The following is a 22,273-nucleotide window of genomic DNA, read 5'->3' on the forward strand; positions in this document are numbered from 1 at the left end:
AAAACGGCTCGTCCCATGGATCGCAGATTAAATCTGTATACGCAAATTAAATCTAGCCATGGAGGAATGTAGTGGCGGACATATATATATATATATATATATATATATATATATATTTCATTTATCTTGTTTTTTATCTTTTACTTGTTTCAGTCATTAGACTGTGGCTATACTGGGGCAGAGCCTCAAAAGGTTTAATCAAATAAATTGGATCCAGTTTTTCTTTTTTCCAGGCCTGGTACTTATTCTATCAGTTGTTTTTGCTTAACTGCTACATGACAGGGACATAAACAAACCAACACACTTTGTCACACAGTGGTGGGGGACACACACACTTACACACACACTATATGTGCAAGTGCTTGTCTCTGAATGTCCTTATATTGACATTGCTTGTGTTGTCATATGTTTATGACTCTTGTAAACAAGTTTTGTAGCTCAGGACTTCATTGGTTTCAGTAAGTCAGGAAAAGCATTCAACTTTAGAATGTTATCTAAATAAGTCTTATCCAACTCATTTCAGCATGGAAAAAGCACACATGAAAATGATTATGGTGATGCACATGTAAGTAGTTTAGAATATATAGAATATAATCATTAATGTTTCCTAACAAAAATGTTTCCAAAAAAAAAAAAAAAAAAAAAAAAAAAAAAAATCAATATAACCTTATCAACAGGTGAGAATTGATCAACAAATCAGACAATAATGTAGTAAAGGGAAGTAGGCTTGTTATGGATAATATTTATCAAACCCATTAAGGCCATTGTAGACTTAGTATTCAATGGAAACACTTATAGCAAAAATTTTTATCAGTCAGTTTAAAGTGTTAAGTAAGTAGAAATGCTAGTAGAGACTGAAAAGTTGCATGTGAGGATTTTACAAACCACAAGTATTTTTCTGTTATGTATGTGCTGTGTAAAACATCAAATCTTGTGGTAATCTGTAGCAGCTTCTCCATTAAGACATGAGTACCTTGGGAAGTACCATGGGAAGTGCTTATGTTAATAGTGGGCAGGCAACGGATGATGAAAGCACTATCCAGGACTTTGCAGCTGTATGTAGAAGACAGCTTTGATCAACCAGGAAAGATGTCATGATCAGCAAATGAAGTTTACTAAAATCTGAGATGGAAGGGAGGGTTGTATTTCATTTGTAAAGAACTTGTCTAAACCCCATTCCTAATTCTGTCATCATCATCATCATCATCGTCATTTAAAGTCCGCTTCCATGCTGGCAGGGGTTGGATGGTTTGAACAGGGTTAGTAAGTTGAGGGACTGCACCAGACTCCAGTCTAATTTGGTATGGTTTCTGTGGCTGGATGTCCTTCCTAACGCCAACCACTCCGAGAACATAATGGGGGCTTTTATGTGCCACTGGCACGGGTGCCAGTTGCATGACGCCAGTATCTGTCACAACTATGATTTCACATGGCTTGATGGGTCATCTCTCAAGCATAACATTTTGCCAAAGGTTTTGTTCATTTGTCGTTGCCGCTGTGAGGCCCAGCACTAGAAAGGTGCTTTTTATGTGCCATTGGTATAGGTGATAGTTACACAACACAGGCATTGGCCACATTGCCTCTGTGTGGCCCAGCATTCAAAAGGTGCTTCTTACATGCCACCAGCATGGTTGCCAGTTACGTGACACCAACAAAGGCAGTACTAATATGACCACCACATTTTTATTTTTCCCAGGCAATTGTATTTAAGAGACTACATAATGTAGATTTTAACTAATTCTTTATATATAGACGGATATGAACATTCTAACTTTATATACAATATCTTCAAGATAGCTTGCTTCCCAACCACATGGTTCTGGGTTCAGTCCCACTGCATGACATCTTGGGCAAGTGTCTTCTACTATAGTTTTAGACTGACCAAAGCCTTGAGAGTGGATTTGCTAAACGGAAACTGAAAGAAGACTGTTGTGTATATATATAAGTGCCAGTAAGGTGACGCTGGTAACAATCACGCGTAAATAGCACCATTTGAGCATGATCGTTACCAGCATCGCCATACTGGCACTTGTGCCGGTGGCATGGGAAAAATCATTCGAGTGAGGTTGTTGCCAGTGCCTGGCTCCTGTGGACTGGCTCCTGTGTAGGTGGCACATAAAAAACACCATTTGATTGTGGCCGTTGCCAGTACCACCTGACTGGCCCTCATGCTGGTGGCACGTAAAAGCACCCACTACACTCTCGGAGTGGTTGGCATTAGGAAGGGCATCCAGCTGTAGAGGTTCTGCCAGATCAGATTGGAGCCTGGTGCAGCCATCTGGCTCGCCAGTCCTCAGTCAAACCGTCCAACCCATGCTAGCATGGAAAGCGGACGTTAAACGATGATGATGATATCTATATATATATATATATATATAAGCATACATATCTGTGTGTCTTTGTGTCTCTGTCCTCCCACCATCACTTGACAGCCAATGATGGCATGTTTTCGCCCCTGTAACTGAGCGGTTTGGCAAGAATGAGAGAAGAGAGGAAGTGATGAAACCGGAAACTTGACTAGATCTACAAAATGAACTTTGCAAAAGGCACCAGGAAGTGGTGTAAAACGGACGAAGTTTACCATCCAGTTTGCAAAGGGATAAAATCACTAGGATTAATCAAGAGTGCATTATATATATAAATCCCTTTATCCGATTTAATTAAGCTTTTACTAATAGTAGTTTCTTTAAGTAGTGCTTCCATGGACACTGAGGTCATTCCGCTGCTGATGAAATCCCAACATAGAATTGAACCTAATCCGGTTGATCTCTCTTTTTCTGTCCTCAAAAGTAGTGCATAAATATACATACAATGTGTTTACAATAGTTTGTCTATGTATACAATGTTGGTTGAAATCTATCGATAAATTCTGTAGTATGGTGTCACATATAATGATAATGTCTAACAGGAAATATATATATTTGGGTGATGTCAGAGTATAGCATACTGTTTTTAATTTCGCAAGCTTTAACTTTTTTTAAAAATTTTCGTAAACAAATGTAGTATAATAATAATAATAATAATAACAATGATAATAATAATAATACAGCTCTAGCAATAGGAATTCTAAAGAAACGAAGGAAATATTGTTCACTTATAGCAAGGAAATATTAGGGTCAATGTTCATGTGTTATTTACAGTAAATCAAATATTTGTTTTAGGTAGAGATGGACTATATGTAATCTGAACCTTTCCCCCACTTATTTATTAATTTTTTTTTACGGAATCCCACGTTTTAGGCTATGGAGATTCCGATTCTGAAAAAAATTTTTTGGAAAAATTTCAATTACCCCCCCCCCACCAAGCAGGCTATTTACATGCTAGAAATAACAGCCAAATCTCACAAAACTAGTGTTAGGGTTAGGTTTAGGGTTAGGGTTAGGATCAGGGTTACGGTTAGGGTTAGGGTTTGAGTTAGGGTTAGGTTTACCCTGTGGATCTATATAAAAACCGGGGGTGGGGATCGAAATTTTGAAATTGAGATTTTTGAAATTTTTTTTCCAGAATCGGATTCTCCATGGTCTGAAACATAGGATTCCGGAAAAAAAAACAAAATTTAAAAGGGGGGGTATACCCAGATTACATATACTCCATCTCCACCTTGTTTTATATTATGGGGGTAGTACAACCAGAATATAAATAAGGAATCAACGAATACAGTAAAACAGACAGCTAATTAAATATATTTCACAATGAAAATAATCAAAACCCATACTTTATTAGAAAAGACAAGGCACCTGCTTAATTTATAAAAAAAGTCAATTAATTATAATGAAAACGAGTATCTTAAGTTACATTAAATAATCTATGAAAATAATCAAAGTCTATGCTTATTCGAAAAGACAAAGCATTTGTTTACTCATAAAAAGCCAATTATTTATAATGAAAACAAGAATCGTAAGTGACATCAGATAATCTATCATAAATCAACTCACCCATTCCGTGCCATAAAACAACAGGAGGATGTTGAGCACCCGCTAAATGAAAGCAAATTAATACTATTAGCATCGCGTCGAAGTAGGTGAACCTCGCCATTGTATTTACGTTTGGAAACTGTTCGAGGGACCGTTTATTATTTGTTTCCACCGAACAGAGTTGATTTCGCACTTTACTTTCGATATTTCTTTACCAAGAAAGAATAAAATATGTAAACTCTAAAATCAATTTAACATTTTCGTTAGATACAATTAAAATGAAGTCGAATAAAATATCAGCTATAATTATTTGACTAAGTTTCTTCTCTTCACAATTACGCGGCGCTCCCCCCAACTATATAAAGCAACCTCATTCAGTAGATGTGTCGTCTGACACTGAAGTGTCTTCCCATTTGTTAAGCACGCGTTTATTACTTTTACTTAAATTGTTTTCAAATGGCAGTTATAAGACCGATTTTAAGTAGAGTTCATACGATAGTAAATCCCTCTACTTCGCTAGTTCTGAGACATTATAATAAATCAAGTTCGGTACTTGGAAGGTTTGGTAAGGCTCGGCCGCCGGTTGCTCAAAAGCACCTGTTTCTTAAGGAAGAAAATGCAAGAGACTTCATATACACACTAAAGCCGAACGAGCGGAACATTTTGTTAACGGAGCTTACTAAATTCGAAGAGGAAAGATTAAAAACATTAGATATCGGTAAGTTTTTTTTTTGTCATGTTTTTATAACTTATTTTTATTCTGCAATTAATCTTTATTTTTCTTTTATAAATAGTCAGTAGTTGCTTGTTTATCGTCACCTGTGAGTTAGTGTAAAATTATTCATTTAATTTCGGAAATATTTTCCAGAGTAAATGTGAATAAGAACCCGTGATACACACTCCGATCTCAGAATCGTAAGAGTACATTATTGATTGCTATCACAGGCCTCACATTTTTCGTCTATGGAGCATCCTTTCTCAAGGGCATTACAACATAAATGATGTGACAACAATTGGGGATTGAAACCGGGACCCAGTCTCAGATTGCTATTAGTTAATATCTATAGCGTTTCATTACAAGCTTATATCGCAATTAAGACTACGGTTTTATTCAAATTATAATAAATGTTTCATGATGATAAAAGAAAATTTATGAAAGAACAACAAACTTGCTATTTCAAAAGTCTTGTCCTTTAGTATGATAAACTTTGCTCTATCAAAGCGCATCGATATTTTTTCAATAAACAAAGTTGTATTTTGTCTCTGAAGTGTGACTGAAAAATGACGATTAACCCCCTCCCCCCTAAAAAAACAACAACAATAAATCCCCAACTTTTTGTTTATGATCTATAAATTGTAATTCCCTTATCTAGGATGCATGATACGAATCAACTCCAGTATTTAAACAGGTACTTTTATAGATCCTCAGGATGATGAAAAGCAAAGTTGATTTCTGTGAAACTTGAACTCAGAACACGAAAGGCATTAACTAAATATCATACGCTCTAACGATTCTACCAATTTTCTGTCATTGTGAAAAACAATTTGTGTGTGTGTGTGTTATTAAGAATTTGGAAACTTTGCTATCACTATAATTTGTTGAACATACTTGTACATACGTCAAGTATAATGTTACCCTTCTGGGAACTACCAATTGAATGGCAGTTGGTAGAGCGGCTGGCAAAATTCCTTGCATTGTTTGGTTAAGCTTTTCTACTTTCAGAGTTCAAATCCTTCAAGGTGCGATCTTGCCTTTCATCCTTGGGAGGTCGAAATATATCACTAATACAATGTGTACTAGTGATGTTTTGTAACGACTTATTGCCTTCATCTCTTTCCCTTAATATAGCTTTGTACTTGTAAATAATAATAATAACAATAATGAATAATCGGGTGGTGACTAGAAGAAAATATCTTGCAGTATATAGTTGAGTCCCTTGATGTTTCGAGTTCAAATCGCATCGCGGTCGCGACCTTACCTTTCGTCCGTTCGGGCTCTAATAAAATATACCCCAGTTAAAATTCTAGAGTTAATTTAATTCATTGTATTCCTCTTAGCAAAATGTCTGGTTTTGTGCCAATGTAAAGTAGTTGCTTGTGGTGAGGTGAAGTGTGTGTAGGATTAAGAAAATACCATCAGCCCTCTACTTTCTAGCCTTTAATCTTGCCGAAGTCGATTTCGTCTTTCACTCTTCTGTAAGTTGGATTTGCTTTTTTTGCCTTCTAGGCTCAATATAATATCTCGCAACGGAGATTAATTTAATGAGCTATTCTCATCTATCTCTTGCAAAATGTTGGTTGACCTTGTACCTAAAATACAATTATTAGGTATGTCGTTTAATCGAAGACGGGGTCTTTAGATTCGATCAACATATTCTTAGCAGTATCAGTGACCAGGTCGTAGATAGTGCGACGAAAATTTTGACTCCAAAGATAAATGGTCAAGTGAAGTTATCAGTTTTTGGGTGTTTTTGAATGGCTAATATGCGTCTTCCACGCTGTAAGTGATATATAATGTGTGTGTGTGTATGTATGTATGTATGTATATATATATATATATATATATATATGTATATATCCATCATCTGCCTATTTTTCTGTCATTGTTTTATTTTTCCATTTCCTCACTTTAAAAGTGGGCAATAAAATTTAAAATAAATACTTATAAACGTCTATATACAAAGAATATCTACAGAAAGTGCACTTAAAAAGAAAATGATCAATTTAGTATAAATATATTATTTTGGCAAGTGAGTTTTTTTTTTTTTTTTTTAAATTTTAAAGATATAAAGAAAATTCGAGGGGAAAAATAAGGCACTGCCTTTTCTAGTCTCAAATTATCTAGTTTTTCTCCGACAGTTTACTTGTTTATATATATCTATATATATAATTATTTCTATCCATAGGTAAGCTTTTAAAGCAACTTTATTTCTTTTTTTCTAACTGCTATTTATAAATCCTTGTACGTTTCTCGCCCAAAATGACTATGCAGTATTGATTTTTTTTTTAAATGTAGATATGAGTGTTGTTTTTAGAATCATAAGAGGAAGAGAGAGAAGTTGCAATTAATGTGAAGTGGTTGCAGACGATACTCGAAACCGTGTCGTAGATTTGTCATCTTTTGGCATCATGTATACATGAAATCTGATGCATTACCACACCCGCATTTGGTATGTATGGTACTGTTGGACGAATAGCTGCTACTTGGAACAACAATAATCAAGCTGGAATGTGTTTAAGGCAGGAGTATACTTTACACGTGCCTGTGTGTGATGCATTGCTTTAGCCTGCTATGTCTATAGTACTTGTGGCTTCTGAATGAAAATAAATCAACTACATCACAAATAACTACTTACTACTTTCTCTTTGAATAAATTACTACTCTATAAACGATTCTATTATCTTTTTTTAGGGGTGACTTTGCCCTTCTAGGTCACTCTTTATTGATTTTCTGGTTCTTTTATTGTGTTGCACTTTCATCTACCGTAAATAAGATTTCAATATCTATTCCTGTAGATTATTTTAAACTGGAAAAATAAAAGAAGAAAAAAAAAATTGACAGAAGGTTTATCCATTGATTTGAAACCGTGTATACTCAATTTACCCACTGTTACTTTATTTCAATGTATCAAGTTATGTTGGTTGTCGGTTTTCGGTTTTCACTTTTCGATGTTTGATTATTTCCTATATTGGTATGTGATTGTTTTCACAACTGTTTGATAACTGTTTTGTACTTCCCGCACTTAGCATATGTGATTAAATTAGAAAGCGTAAAATAGAGAACAATTTATGAAAAAAAGTTGTCTTTATGTAAATATGATACAATTAAGATTTCTGAGTGCTACAAAAGATGTAAAACGTTGGCAACAAAAACTTAAAAATCTTCTCTCTGTGTCTGTCTATCACTTTTATTTTATTTTCATTATATATATATATGTGTGTGTGTGTGTTGTTGTTGTCAATAGCCCCTTGTTAAAAGGGGCCCTAACCAACAATCGTTGCTTAGGGACCCCTTTGATTTGCATTTTTAAATGTAATCTATTGAAAGTTTACACTCGAGCATTAATTAACGCACAGGATTTCAAAATTACAGACTCGTATGTGTTGTGTATATCAATCAGCAACATTCGTTTATACATTTTGCTATCGTATTTCTTTTTCTTTGTTTCACATTGACATTTCAAAAACTGTTTTAATTTCGGCCTAAAGACTGTATTTATCCATAGAAAGTAAGCGGCAAACAATGTTTCTATGATTTCTAAATCCACTTGAAGTTGTTCTGAAGCGAATCCTATTTAGTGATATACACTATCATATCATGTTTATATTCAAGTTTGTCTATACGATCAAACATCATAAATATAGGAGTGTCAACTTAGTTTTGGAAATACTTCCTTAAATGTGTGCGCGCGCGCGTGTGGCGTTCCCTTAAAATTGCCCCTACCCGCTAGGTGACCAACAATTTATGGCGAAGTATTCAGTTATAAAGCGAAGGAAATGGGACAAGTCTTGAAGAAATTATATATGCATGTATCGATTTGTATTTGTGTGTGTACAAACGTATATTCACATGGCAGAGTTGTTAGTGTGGGCTGATAGAATGCCTCCCCACATTTGGTCTGACTCTCTGTGCTATATGCTCAAGTCTCACTGTAGTCAACTTTGCTCTTCATCCTCCTGGGATTAGATAAAAAGTACTAATCCAGGGTGATGGATTGATAGAACTCTTGAGAATGTTGAACCAGATGCTGTCTGAGTTCAAATTCTGCCACGGTCATCTTGTTTAACGCCACCACTTAAGCAGACACTGTTGTCAGCATTCTGAAGGTTCTGAGATTACCTTCTCCGTTTCTGGCAGTCTTGGGGAACCTATAAAGGGTCACTGACATTGCCTTCCCTCTTGAATAAAAGAAGGAAAAATGCAAACGAAAGGTTTGATAAATCTCTTTATACTTATAAGCATGCATATATATTACATACACATCTCTCATCTGAACAAAATGTTCTTATGTACATAAAGTTTTACATAAATGCAAACATAGCTGTGTGGTTAAGAAGCTTTCTTCCCAACCAAGTCACCTTTGGTTCAGTCCCACTGTGCAGCATTTTGGGCAAGTGTCTTCTGAAAAAGATCTGGGTTAACCAAAGCCTTGTAAGTAGATTGGTTGATGGAAACTCAAAGAAGCCCAACATATATAGATGTGTGTGTGTTTGTTTACTACCACTGCTTGACAACCAGTGTTGGTTTGTTTAGTGGTTTGGCAAAAGTAATTGACTTAAAAGAAATAAGTATAGGCATCAGTTTGACTAATCCACTGAAGATAGTGACCCAGCATGGCCACAATCTATTGTTTGAAGCAAGTAGAAGATAAAAAGACATAAGATAAAATCATACATAAATATTAATGCATTTTCCTCTAGTTAATCTTTACCAGCCTTTATTTGTAATTTTTTTCATTGTTTTCCTTTTATAGTAACTCCCTCTTGTCCAGTACTCAAATAATCAGAACTCCCAAAAACAAAAAAGTGTTAGAGTCAAGAGAATGTGTGCTATAGTTCTATATTTAAGAGATGAGGAATTATGTCCATTATTTACATTCAATGGATATTTGTCCTCATCTTGTTTGTTGTTAACACAACGTTTCAGCTGTTATTCCCTCCAGCCTTCTTCAGGTGTCTTGGAGAAATTTCGAACCTGGGCTCTCATTCCTAAGGTATTTTTTTATGTTATTATTATTATTGTTCAGGTCACTGCTTGGAATCGAACTCGTAATCTGAACAACAATAATAATAATAATAATAATATCGAAAAATACCTTAGGAATGAGAACCCAGGTTCGAAATTTCTCCAAGACACCTGAAGAAGGCTGGAGGGTATATCAGCCGAGACGTTGTGTTAACAACAAACAAGATGAGGACAAATATCTGTTGAATGTAAATAATGCACAATGTTTGCTCTATTATTAATTAATTGTCAATAAAAGCAAGCTTCAACTATCTAAAATGGATTGTTGCTGGTCAAAGTACATACAGTACAGTATTTTATTCTACAGTATTTACAATACTTGTATCTTATTAGGTTAATACAACTTATTCGCTACTTAAATAATGTCTTTATTTCTACTATATTGTGAAGGTGCATGGTTCAGTGGTGAGAGCATTGAGCTTACGATCGTGAGGTTGTAAGTTCGAATCCTGTACTGGGCTGCATGTTGTGTTCTTGAGCAAGACACTTTATTTCATGTTGCTCCAGTTCACTCAGCTGTAGAAATGAGTTGCGATGTCACAGGTGCCAAGCTGTATCGGCCTTTTCCTTTCCCCTTGGATAACACTGGTGGCATGGAGAGGGGAGGCCGGTATGCATGGGCGACTGCTGGTCTTCCATAAACAATCTTGCCTGGACTTGTGCCTGGGAGGGTAACTTTCTAGGTGCAATCCCATGGTCAGTCATGACCAAAGGGGGTCTCAGCTTTCAGAATACTGATGTTTGTATAAAATTTTAATGTTGTGTAAGGTGCTAGAGTAATTAAAAATGTAATGATCAGATATCTGGAAAATTTAATTATCTGGCAACCCTTCAGTTCCTGTGGTGCTAGACAGGAGGGAGTTTATTGTGTGTGTGTGATGTAACATTCGTTTTCCATGCTGGCATAGGCTGGATAATATATATATATATATATATATATATATACACATAATTAAGAATCAGTTGAATTTGGTACTTAAATTGAGGCAGCAAGCCAGTTTGATATAGTCTGCGCAGCTCAAAATTAGGTGAATAAAAAGCAAATAAGTAACAAGGATGTCCAGGTGTCAATGCATTACGGCTGTTTCAAGTGGCTCCATTTAATCAATAATGAAAACATTACATCACTATGAGCAGTTTATTTCAAATTGATGTAATGTTTTCATTGACTGATTAAATGGAGTCGCTTGAAACGGCCATAATGCACTAATTCCTGGACATCTTTGTTACTTATTTGCTTTATATATATTATATATATATCTATACACATACATACATATATGGCATTGGTGCCAAATAAAATGCATTGGCCATTCTGTAAGGTGGTTGGTGTTAGGAAGGACATTCAGCTATAAAAAAACCATAACAAAACAAACAGTGAAGCCTGATGCAGTCTTCTGTCCAGCATGGAAAATGGACGTTAAATGATAATGATGGTATAGAATATACATTATTTTGATTTTGTAAATGAGTAGCAATTCTTACAGAAGTTGCCAGTAGATGCTGATGTTCATTTAACTTTGATAATTCACTATCTGAGATTGAGTGATTTATGTTAAAAATGAGATACCCTGGAAACTTTTACTTAATTACTGATGCTGTTTTCTGTTGGAAACGAGTATTTACTCATGAATTGGAGCTTTAGGATATAACATTCTTTTACAATAAGGATTTTCTTTTAAACTTAAAACTTGGCAATTTCATGAAAAATTGCTATGAAAACATAGGATTCAGTGATTTTTTTTTTTTCCATTTTGTCTTATTTGATATGTAGACACTTATTTTTAGTGCTTTTCAATACATCTTTTGGTTGAAATAGATTATTTTGTACAAGCTATTTTCCTATCTGATGATTATTAGATTTGTAAAACTCCAAACATTAAACATTATCAATTATCATCAACATTTAATGCCTGTTTTCCATGCTGGCATGGGTTGGACAGCTTGACAGGAACTGACAAGGCTAGGGACCACACCAGGATCCATAATCTATTTTGGCTGGGTTTCTATAGCAGGATGCTCTTCCTAACACTAACCACTTTACAGAGTGTACAGGGTACTTTTTACGTGGCACTTTGGTTTTAGGGTCTCAGTTTTATGGTGAGCAAAAATTTTGTGAAAAATTTTCAAGTCATTCATTGGCCATAAAATAAGATTAGGATTAAGTTGACATTTTCAGGAAATGTTACTTTCAAAAGATAGAGTTGACTTGGACAAAATGACACTACTTTCATTATAATAAATGGAAAAAAGAAAACGTTTGCAAGCTTTGATTCATAAATGTTGTCGAGATTTCTTACATTGGTACAAGGCTCTAATTTTGTAAGGGAGGGTTTAATAAATTAACTCAACATCAGTATATATCTGATGATTATTTTGTTGAAACCTTAGAAAAAGGAAAAGACATAAAAAGCAAACACCTGCATGCCATTTACTCTAACCACTGAACCATGCACCTTCACAATATAGTAGAAATAAAAACATAATTTAAGTAAAGAACAAGTTGTATTAACCTAATAAAATACAAATGGTAAAAAATTTGAAAATATATTGGATGTATGTATGTTGAATTTGTTTGGAAATCCCCTTTCGTGCTAGGAGTCAACAAAGTCCCTGTTTATTTTTTTCTTTTATAAGACCTTGGTTGCATTAAAGTTCACTTTTACCAACTGTCAGACAGACACCATGTTAGAGTAGAATACATGTCACATTGCTGCTGATATGTACTCTTCATTTAGCAGTGTCACTGTTAGACGGCATTTGTGGAAGATGCTTCTCAACATAGACCCATTAATATACAAACTTTTCTGTCATTACAATAATGGATTTTGGTCCTATAAACTAGTAAGGTGCATGCTACCCACTGTCCAAGCCCATCCAACGTCCTATATTACCTCCTCTTATCATCCCTGTTGAATCATCCTTCAAACCTTGACACTAAATACTTTACTTCACATTTCCTATTCAGATTTTTATTCCTGTAAGAATCCTTCAGTCCATATTATGCAGGCATTTCATGCAGAATTTCAAAATCTCACTGGTCCAGAGTGGGGGTCTCTGTAAAGTCAAGAAAGAGTAATACTATTCTGCATAAACAGGAAAAAAAAAAAAATCCAGAATTCCTTTCATAATTCCATTGAAGACCTAGCTGATTAATATAAAGACCACATTCCATATTTTATATAGTTAGCTTCAATGACATGAGACCAAATAGTTTCACTTAGAGACTGACTTTTCTCTTCTTGGAGGCTGTTTTGTTGAAGCTAAATATTTTGTTGTTGTAATGCTATTCACCATCATTATTGTTCAATGTACATTAAGACATGATCACAGAAATGGTAATGTCAAAGTAAATGGTTTGCAGTTGTTTGCTTTTTATGTCTTTTCATTTTTCTAAGGTTTCAACAAAATAATCATCAGATATAAACTGATGTTGAGTTAATTTATTAAACCCTCCCTTACAAAATTAGTCTTGTACCAATGTAAGAAATCTTGACAACATTTATGAATCAAAGCTTGCAAACGTTTTCTTTTTTCCATTTATTATAATGAAAGTAGTATCATTTTGTTCAAGTCAACTCTATCTTTTGAGTTGAGTTTCTTGTCAAAGTGAGAATTTTTTTAAAAGATTGAATGCACTCATATAGAGTAATTTGATATCCTGATCACTTTGATGTTACTGACTATATCTCTAGGGCTGTATTTACATTGCTTTTGACATTCCTTACGTTACTTTTTAAGGTGTGTTGAAATATATTGTAGGGAAATGTTTGTGAAATTTGAGTTGAGAACTATCGAGAGAACAAGTTGAACCCATTTGCTGTACAGCTTGTAAATGTATTTGACAAAATCAAATTATCACCAAATTAGTTATTAAGAAAATTTCCTTGCTGAACTGATCTTGTTGCTAAAGAATTAGCAAAATGAACTTCATCATTTCTAAGACGAAAATAATAAGCTGCTGTCATTACTTGTGTGTCATTTTAAAACTAATTCACATTCCTAAGCGACAATATGGCAGCAAAGATATAAGCTCTGTCTTAATGAAATTTCTATTAATTTCATTATCTCCAAGAAATATTATCCAATATTTCTAAAGCTTGTCGCATAGCACAATTTTAACTAGTTGGCTTCCTTATATCTTTCCTAGAGGAGAATTTTAAACTGGTTTGAACAAAGAGTGATACGCTATTTTCTTAAGTTCACTCTAATTATTATTTTGATACTATATTAGTCTGTTACAATGTTATCACAGCTCTATATTACTGAAGTCACCTCCATGTATTTAATCATGCTTGCTGCTTTGCATCATACTATGTAGTTACGATTTAGGTATACTTCTGTTTGAAGTAAATTAAAGTTATTTCAAAGAAATAACAAATCAGCCAATTAAACAGTCTTTTTTTTGTATGCAATTACTTTTGTATATTTAAATCTTGATAATATAATAAATTGATTTACTCTTTACAAACAATAAGTAACCAAGGATATAGTCTTATGGTCAAGTTTACTTTGTAATAACATGGTTCCAAGATTGATCTGACTGCACAAATTTTTGGCCAAGTGTTTTCCATAGACCTGGATTAATCAACATCTGAGTGGAATTTAGTAACTGTGCAGATGCCAATTTTGTGTGTGTATTTTTGTCCTGATTTTATGCTGGAGTTGCATAAATGAAATTGGTTCAAAATCAGTTCATTAGATTATGAAGTGAATGTGAATATGTCTCAGTCATTCAAATATTATTATTTTTTTTTTTTCCAAAAAGTTAGCAAGACCTAATTTAACCCTTTCATTACCAACCTGGCTGAAACCGGCTCTGCCTCTGAGTATAAATGTCTTGTTTTCATAAACTTTGAATTAAAATCTTCCACCAAACCTTAGTCACAATTTATGTTCCTAACACTAGCTGAGTAATAACTGAATTATTTTACTAAATTCTTTGTTATATTTGAAGTAATTGAAAGAAACACAGAGCTTCTCAAAATAAATACAGTAACGAAAGGGTTAAGGACATAAGTTATCTTCACAACACACTCTTGTTGTTTATCTTTGTTTTTCACCTCTCTTTGTGTATTCAGATGTTCTCTCCTAACTTCTTCAGTAGACTGTTTTCTTCTTTCCTTTCAGCAATTATTTCTAAGATGTAAACTTTCTAGCAGCATCAAATGCTCCACTTTTGCAAATTTTGAAACTTCTTGACTTCAGTGATCTACTCTGCATTTCCCTCATTTTTGAGAGTTGTTCTTTGACTTGGTTAGAACTGATTTCCAAACTGCTATTAAATGCAGTTTATAGTGACCATTTTGCAGGTGATGTCAGTAAAATGGAAAGCATTTAACATACTAAATAACTGCTAGTAATCTTTTACAGTCATCAAGGTTTGTACCTAACCTGTTGACCTTTTTCTTTAAATGATTCTTATATTTAGTATGCCATAGAGTCACTATGACATCTTGGTGCATCTGATGTGCTTAGAGGTATGTAAACTGCATTTATTTTAAGCTTTGTCTAAATTTCAACAAGATTTTTTAGGATTGCCGCAGACATTGTTCAACAGAATAATTGTTTTGTGTCGTAAGTCATTCTTAATGTAGATGTACACAATAGTACAGAATTGATTGGTGTACCAGCTTAAGAATAAATCCCATGTGACCCACACCATATTGACCGGATCTTCATAGACAGGCAATTGCAATTTATTTTACTCTTTCAGTTCACGGAGTGTTTCTGAGCAGTAGACCAAACAGCAGCTTCTATTTTAGAGTTTCTTAAACATTTCCACCAAACAGAACTATTAGTTTATTCTTGGCAGCTTTAAATGCCAATATAGACTTCTCCTCAATGGCAAAAGAGCTCCCTGAAGTTACTCCCTTTCAATATGTTAATATCTCAGCATAATAACATTCTCAATATATTTACCATTCTATCTCATGGCTTCAAATTCTGCTAGTAATGCTGTAACTGCTTTGATATCTGCACATGTTGCTTCACCAGTTTTTTGCCTTAACTCTACGGTAGTTGGTGTGACTCCCAGAGCCTGCAAACCATCCCTTACTTCTTGCATATGTTTCATATTTACCTTCCTCATTCATTACATAAAAAACAGATGCTGGCTTCTCACAAATGACAAATTGATTTCATGGAATGTTTTTCTAGTTCATCTTCTACCCTCAATATTAATAGCTTCTCCATTTGTTCCACTAACTTACCACAACAAATAGTCTTATTTTATATTCTTCAAGACTATCATAAAGCCAAGGTGAAGATTGCATTGATGGCACTATGAATGAGCTGTGATACTGTCAGTAGTATAAATCTAACTGGCATAAAAATCAGAGCAATTTCTGTGTGATGATATATAAATTTATATTGTTTCACTCATTGGACTGTGGCCATATTGGGGCAACACCTCCCAGGGTTTTAGTTGTATAAATCGACCCCAGTACTTATTTTTGTTTTAAGCCCGGTACTTATTCTATTGGTTTCTTTTTTGCCAGACTATTAAGTTACAGGGACATAAATAAGCAACATTGATTGTTTAGAGATGGTAGAAGACACATAAAGACATGCATACATGTGCGCGCACACACACACATGACAAACTTCTTTCAGTTTCCATTTGTCAAATCCACATATAAGACTTTGGTCGGCTAAGAGCTATAGTAGGGAACTGAACCCAGAATCTTGTGGTTGGGAAGCAAATTTCTTTAAACACAGCTACACACACACATGCACACACACATGCACACACACACACCAGTATATTATATATGCACACACACACAAGTGAGTGGACAAATGAAAGAAGAGCACTCAACACATTCATTGAGGATTAGCATCACGCTTTGAAAATCAGAGCACCAAGGAATTTGAATCAAACTGTTTTGACACACATAATTTTTTTTGTGTGTGTGTGTGTATATATGTGTACATATTTCACTGACATATAAACTAATTATATAAACATTGAGAAAACTGAAAAAACTTGTGCTTTACAAAGTTCCTTGTGTTTTTTTATTTTCTCTGAGTAATGTTGTGAACCAGTGATTAGACTATTAGAAAACTGAATCTGACTCTATTGACAGATTATGATACAAATAAAAGAAAAATGAGAAAAATATGAGTTAGACACAAGTCTCCTTGCCTCAAGCTATGCAGAATTTGAAATTGTTCTCTACATCCAGGAAGTAGTAAATTAAACACTGTTTCACTGCAGGTATTTCTATTCATTGAAAACATTTTCCATTGGTATAAGAAATATTTAAAAAAAGAAAAAATCTGAATTTGTATTTTCTGTGAATAAAAAATAAACGTGATTTTTCTAAGCATTCTTCTAACCAATGGAGCAAACAAAAAATTGGATTCATGTAGGGTTCTCTAACCATTAAACATTATGGTCTCTTTTTAAAGCCAACTCGTCATTCATGGCTGTTATTCCATTTGCAACTTGCAGTGTTTATTGCAAATATCTCATTGCTTCATTTTCTTTCCATTTATTATTTTTTTTATTTACTTGCTGAACCCATTTGTTCAATAGCCAGTTATATGGTATACTAATTTATTTTATTACTTAATGAAAGGATATTGTCCATTATTTACTTGATAGAGGTTACATGTGATTATTATAAAATATAATGGAATAACTAGCACTTCTTTTTCTATAAACAGAACATTTAATATTATTTACTCATTTAGATTATGATATCCAAATCATTTAGTGTAATTATTACCTCCTATTACCACCTTTAGTATAGTTATTATCTCCTATTACTGCCATTATACATTATCAGTACCATAATTTGTCTCATCACTCCTTTGGCAAGAATGGTGAGGTTTATGCTAGGCTGAATTGGTCTAATAAGGGGGAAATTGTTTTCACTGCTTGCTACAATTACTAAAATAATATTAGTCATTGATTAATATCATCTTTTAATGGTCACTGCATTAAATAATACTAACAGTATTTATAAATAATTTGTCAAGTAAAGGAATTAGCTCTAAAATAAAAAATATATTTTTGTCCTTATTAAATCATTCTTTGGATTTCATTCCGTATTTTCCTCTAGTGAACTTCAGTTATACCGTTAACTTTTGAACGTGCACAATATTTAATGGTATGTTCACTGGTACCCAATTTAATTGCAGCTTCCTAACTTCAATAACTGAAATTTATAACTACATGTCTCAACTGATTTTTATAAAAGCATTGAGCAAGTGATGTTTTTCGTTTTTAAAATGTAGACTGCCTAAAGTGGTTGATGCTAGTAATAACTCTTGAGCTGTGAAATCTGTCCCAATGCCTTATCGTTAGACAGTGGTACCATGTAATGAAAACTGATGTACTGTGAACTAATATTCTAAACATTTGGAAGACTGTTAAAGATTTGTGCAGTTTGTATAATGGATTTCTCAAGACACACACTCATATAACAAAAGCCACTTAAAATACATAAAAAGAAACTATTAGTAGCAAAATTGTCTTCTATTGACATATCTCATTCATTTTAAAATCTTTTCTTCATAACAAATTATCCTGTGTTATTTGTCATTGCAATTATCTTCCTAATTATTTCTATGTAATCATAAATTCAATATCTTGTTTCATAAGCTGAAATTGCTATGTGTGTATATTCATTGTTGTATTTCCTGAAATGTTCTGATTATTTGATTTTACTTTTCTTTTCAATGGTCATATAAAATTTTGTCTCTATCTTTTTCAATACGAATGCTTTTCCTCCCTGCAGGACAGCAAATTGATTTAGCGCCAGACACACAATTACTGTTCCTGTTGTCAATATCCCCATGAAAGCTTTCATTGATATTGTGGAGGCAGTGTTGCTCTGCTTTTGTTGGAGCTGTTTTTTGCCTTGTTTGATTATGTGGCAAATATTCTCTCTCTTCCTCTCTCACTCTCTTCTTTTTTTTTTTTTTTAATTATGTGCTGTTTGGAAATATTTGAACTGCATGTTTATGTACAAGGCTAATTAACAAACACCTCACACACACACACCCACACAAAAAGTAATTCAGTTAAAAATATTATGTAGAAACATTGATAATCAGCTGGCTGACACTATTAGATGAAGTCTAGTGTTTATTTTTTTTTATCTCTAGCAGAGGTGCAATCATACTTTTATGTCAATCTTTCTATAGTTTTGTAGATGATCGGTAACTGTGAATGTTACTCACTACCATTTAAATAAGGAGTGTAGGTATTATCTAAAGTTGTCCACATATCATGCAAAGACAGAATTTTCATGGCTGGTATTCTTTTGATCATATGTCTACTAGATTGGAGTTGATTGAGGATTAAACAACACAACAACGTTGACATCATCACGACCAGTATCTTTTGACATTGTTGCATCTTTGTTGCAATTTCTGGGAATGAAAAGAGGAAATGAGAGCTTACAGCCATCATACTAATCATCATTAAAGTCATAAAGTCTACCATCTTGAACCAATGAAGTAACTTCTATGTTGTTGCTTAATTTTCTAGAGAGAACAACCAAATTTTAAGAGGACATGCTGGTTAATGTATTCCTAGATCACTATGCCTGAACAAAAGAGTTGGTCTAGTCTGGTATTGCCCTGATCCTAGATCTGTTCAATCACGGCTTATCTGGAACTAAATATTCCCTATAGATATGTGGGCATCATGGAAAACCATTAGAGGTAGTAAAGCCTTGCATTTGCTGCACTTTCAGGGTTTTAGTTATGTTGTTTATGATTAAGGAGTGTAACTGTTGTAACATGATTATGTGCAATAAATAAGATAACCAGACAACAGTAACAACAATGTAATGAACTAACCAATCTCTTTATGAACCAACAATCAATGTGCCTTGTGAACTAACCAACTGACTTCACTGAGAACTAACACGAACTTCACTCAACCCCAAATTCTGAACCTACTTGGATTGTTACTATTTATACTTTACTTGGACCAGTCTATCTCTTGCAAGGGGGTGCCGTAACTCTCATCACAACATCTCCCTTTTTGAGATTTCAATTACTGTGAGAAAGTGGAATTTCTTTTATTTTAATTCTTTTCTTTCCAGCACCTCTCCCCACTTTTTTTTTTGTTGGCTGTTGCATCTTAATTGTTGCCTGACTTTTAAGGTAGTATTGTTTGTTGCACACAGCACTTTTTCTTTCTGTTGTACTAAGCACTCTTGTTTTTCTTTTTTTTTTTTTTTTTTTTTTTTTTTTTTGAAAATTTAATATCTTTTTGTTTAGGTATTACTTCCAGATATTCAGTCTGTTTTTGTTTTCTGAAGCTAGTTCTATGGAGTTCAGTATCTTTTGGTGCTGGCACTTCAAACGTATCATAGAAGACTTCCATTGGTATTACCCTTCATTCTTCTGTATGTCTCATCTTTAACTGGTTAAGGTGTCTCTTATGTTCCTAACATTGTCCTTTAATTAAATACATCATGTTACCTAATCTTTTGACTACACAGCCTTATTTACCATTTTTGTAATTTTTAAAATGAACTTTTATCTCCTACTCTGAAGTGTTTTGTAGTATTTCTTATATTTCCTTCAAATGTATTTTTTGTCTTTCCTTTATATGTATTTTTTCCTGGCAATAATTTATCGAAGATCGATTTTTATTTTATGCATGAGCATTAACTCTGCTGGTGACTTTCCTGAATTAGTATTTGGATTTGGCATCATTCTATATACTCTCAAACATTTTGTTAGTGCCTCATCATTATCTAGCTTGTTATCAGCTTTTCTTAGAGGTCTTTTGAACATGTCAACAAATCTTTCCATCTGCCCATTTGATTTGCCCTTGGGCGGTAGGGTGGGATAGAGATGTGCTTTATGGCATATATTTTGCAGAAATTTCTTAATTCATATCTTGGGAATTGTGTTCCATTATCTGAAACTAACATGTCTGGAATACTGTATCAAGCAAATAACTCAAGAACTTTATTGTTGTCTTTGCTGTGGGTTTATTACATCTGCGTACCTCTGGCCACTTTGTATACTATCCACAATGATTAGATAGTATGCGCTGTTCACTGGTCCAGTGTAGTTATGTATCCTGGACCATAGTTTGTCCAAGAGTACTTGCAGAAACATTTAGAATTTGCTCTTTAACTCTTCAGACAAATTATTTTTAGCGGGACGGCCATTGAAGTTTTTACAATAGAGATTTATGGGGAAGTCCCATAAATCGAATAATTCTAACCAGTCCGTACCAAACAATAATGGAGACTTTCGTCTTGCATGTTTTCTTCCGAAATGTGACATTACTCCACATTTCGCCTATGAAATGTAATTTGTCGCCTGTCACAATATGAGCAGATTTTGCTGTTTTTCTCAACATAGGTTTCCCTATTTTCTTCCATGTGTCCATATTTATTATTGAAATATCACTTCCAGTATCCAAATGTATTCCATTTATTGTTACGTGTACGGATTTTCTTATTTGGGAGTCGATTTTTGTTTTTGCTGAGAGCACTCTAGGATTTTTAAGGTTTGACCTTCGTAATTTTGTCCTGCAGTGTGAACTCTTGTGACCAATTCTTTTTCAACTGTAATATTTTTGATTTTTAAATGGACAGTCTTTTCTGAAATGTATGCCCCCCCCCCACATCCATAACATAGATTAGGACATGGCATTCTTTTTTGGTTGTACTTTTCTGGTTGGCATATCTGTCTTTTTGAGGAATCCTTTCTTGAATTTTTTCTACATTGTGTTTCAGGTTTACCATCTTTTGGCATTCTTCTGTCATGGACTGTAAGATTCTACCTTGGTTCACTTGTTCGAATTTAGAAAGAACTCTTGCCCAAATTTCTGTATTTTTGCTTGCTTGTAAGGCTTTGTATGAAAATAAGACACTTGAACATCTAAGGTGTAAGTTCTTTGAGTTTAAAACTTTCACACATCCTGTTAACTGTTCCTGTGTATGTGATAAAATCATCATTCTCCTTTTTTGTTATATTCCAACACTCCATTTGAGTGTTAAATAGAGAAGTTTTATCACCAAATATGTTGGATAGTAAATTTATTGTTTCTTTAAAACAAATTTCATTGGGGTTTTTGAGTAATATGAAATTACAGTAATATTCATGCTCTAATGGAGCTAATTTTCACAATAACAATCTCATTTTTTGTTCATTCAACCATGATTTACAATCTTGCTTAAAAATCTCCTCATACCTTCTGTAGTACGATGCAAAAGTTATTCCCTCCTCTGGGTTACAACTGAATTCATTTATCGAGTTCGAAACGCCATCTGGCGAAAATGAACTTGCATCGTTTTTGGACTTCTTTGAATATAGCTCCAATAATTGTAGTTGTTGCTGTAATAGTTGCTTCTGCAACTCCTGTTGCTGTTCTTGTTGTTGCTTTTGCAACTATGCTATGGAAGCAAATAGGTCTTCTATTATTTAACAAGTTGTCATCATCATCATCATCATCGTTTAACGTCCGCTTTCCATGCTAGCATGGGTTGGACGATTTGACTGAGGACTGGTGAAACCGGATGGCAACACCAGGCTCCAGTCTGATTTGGCAGAGTTTCTACAGCTGGATGCCCTTCCTAACGCCAACCACTCAGAGAGTGTAGTGGGTGCTTTTACGTGTCACCCGCAC

At 34.1% G+C, this 22,273-nt stretch overlaps 2 protein-coding genes and 1 long non-coding RNA gene across 5 annotated transcripts in view; 2 read left to right on the forward strand and 1 right to left on the reverse strand.

The window, feature by feature from the left end:
- The window catches only part of LOC106871646 (palmitoyl-protein thioesterase 1), a 37,975-nt gene extending 33,889 nt beyond the window's left edge, over positions 1 to 4,086 (reverse strand). The window contains exon 1 of the mRNA XM_014918217.2: positions 3,936 to 4,086. Within this exon, the coding sequence (XP_014773703.1) occupies positions 3,936 to 4,035 (100 nt within the window). The 5' untranslated portion in view covers positions 4,036 to 4,086. The remainder of the gene's footprint in view (positions 1 to 3,935) is intronic.
- Positions 2,557 to 4,053, forward strand: LOC128250058 (uncharacterized). Its single transcript, XR_008266172.1, has 2 exons — positions 2,557 to 3,364; positions 3,401 to 4,053. It is a non-coding gene; the product is annotated as an uncharacterized LOC128250058 (long non-coding RNA).
- Positions 4,087 to 4,190: 104 nt separating the features above from the next.
- LOC106871647 (transmembrane protein 65) overlaps positions 4,191 to 22,273 on the forward strand; it is a 144,673-nt gene continuing 126,590 nt past the window's right edge. For all 3 annotated transcript variants that reach the window (XR_008266171.1, XR_001409685.2, XM_014918219.2), the window contains exon 1: positions 4,191 to 4,632. Coding sequence is in view for 1 of the 3 variants with exons in the window: in XM_014918219.2 (XP_014773705.1) it covers positions 4,371 to 4,632 (262 nt within the window). In the remaining 2 variants the exon portion in view is untranslated. The remainder of the gene's footprint in view (positions 4,633 to 22,273) is intronic.

Source organism: Octopus bimaculoides, chromosome 19 (assembly GCF_001194135.2).
Source record: "Octopus bimaculoides isolate UCB-OBI-ISO-001 chromosome 19, ASM119413v2, whole genome shotgun sequence".
Taxonomy (NCBI): domain Eukaryota; kingdom Metazoa; phylum Mollusca; class Cephalopoda; order Octopoda; family Octopodidae; genus Octopus; species Octopus bimaculoides.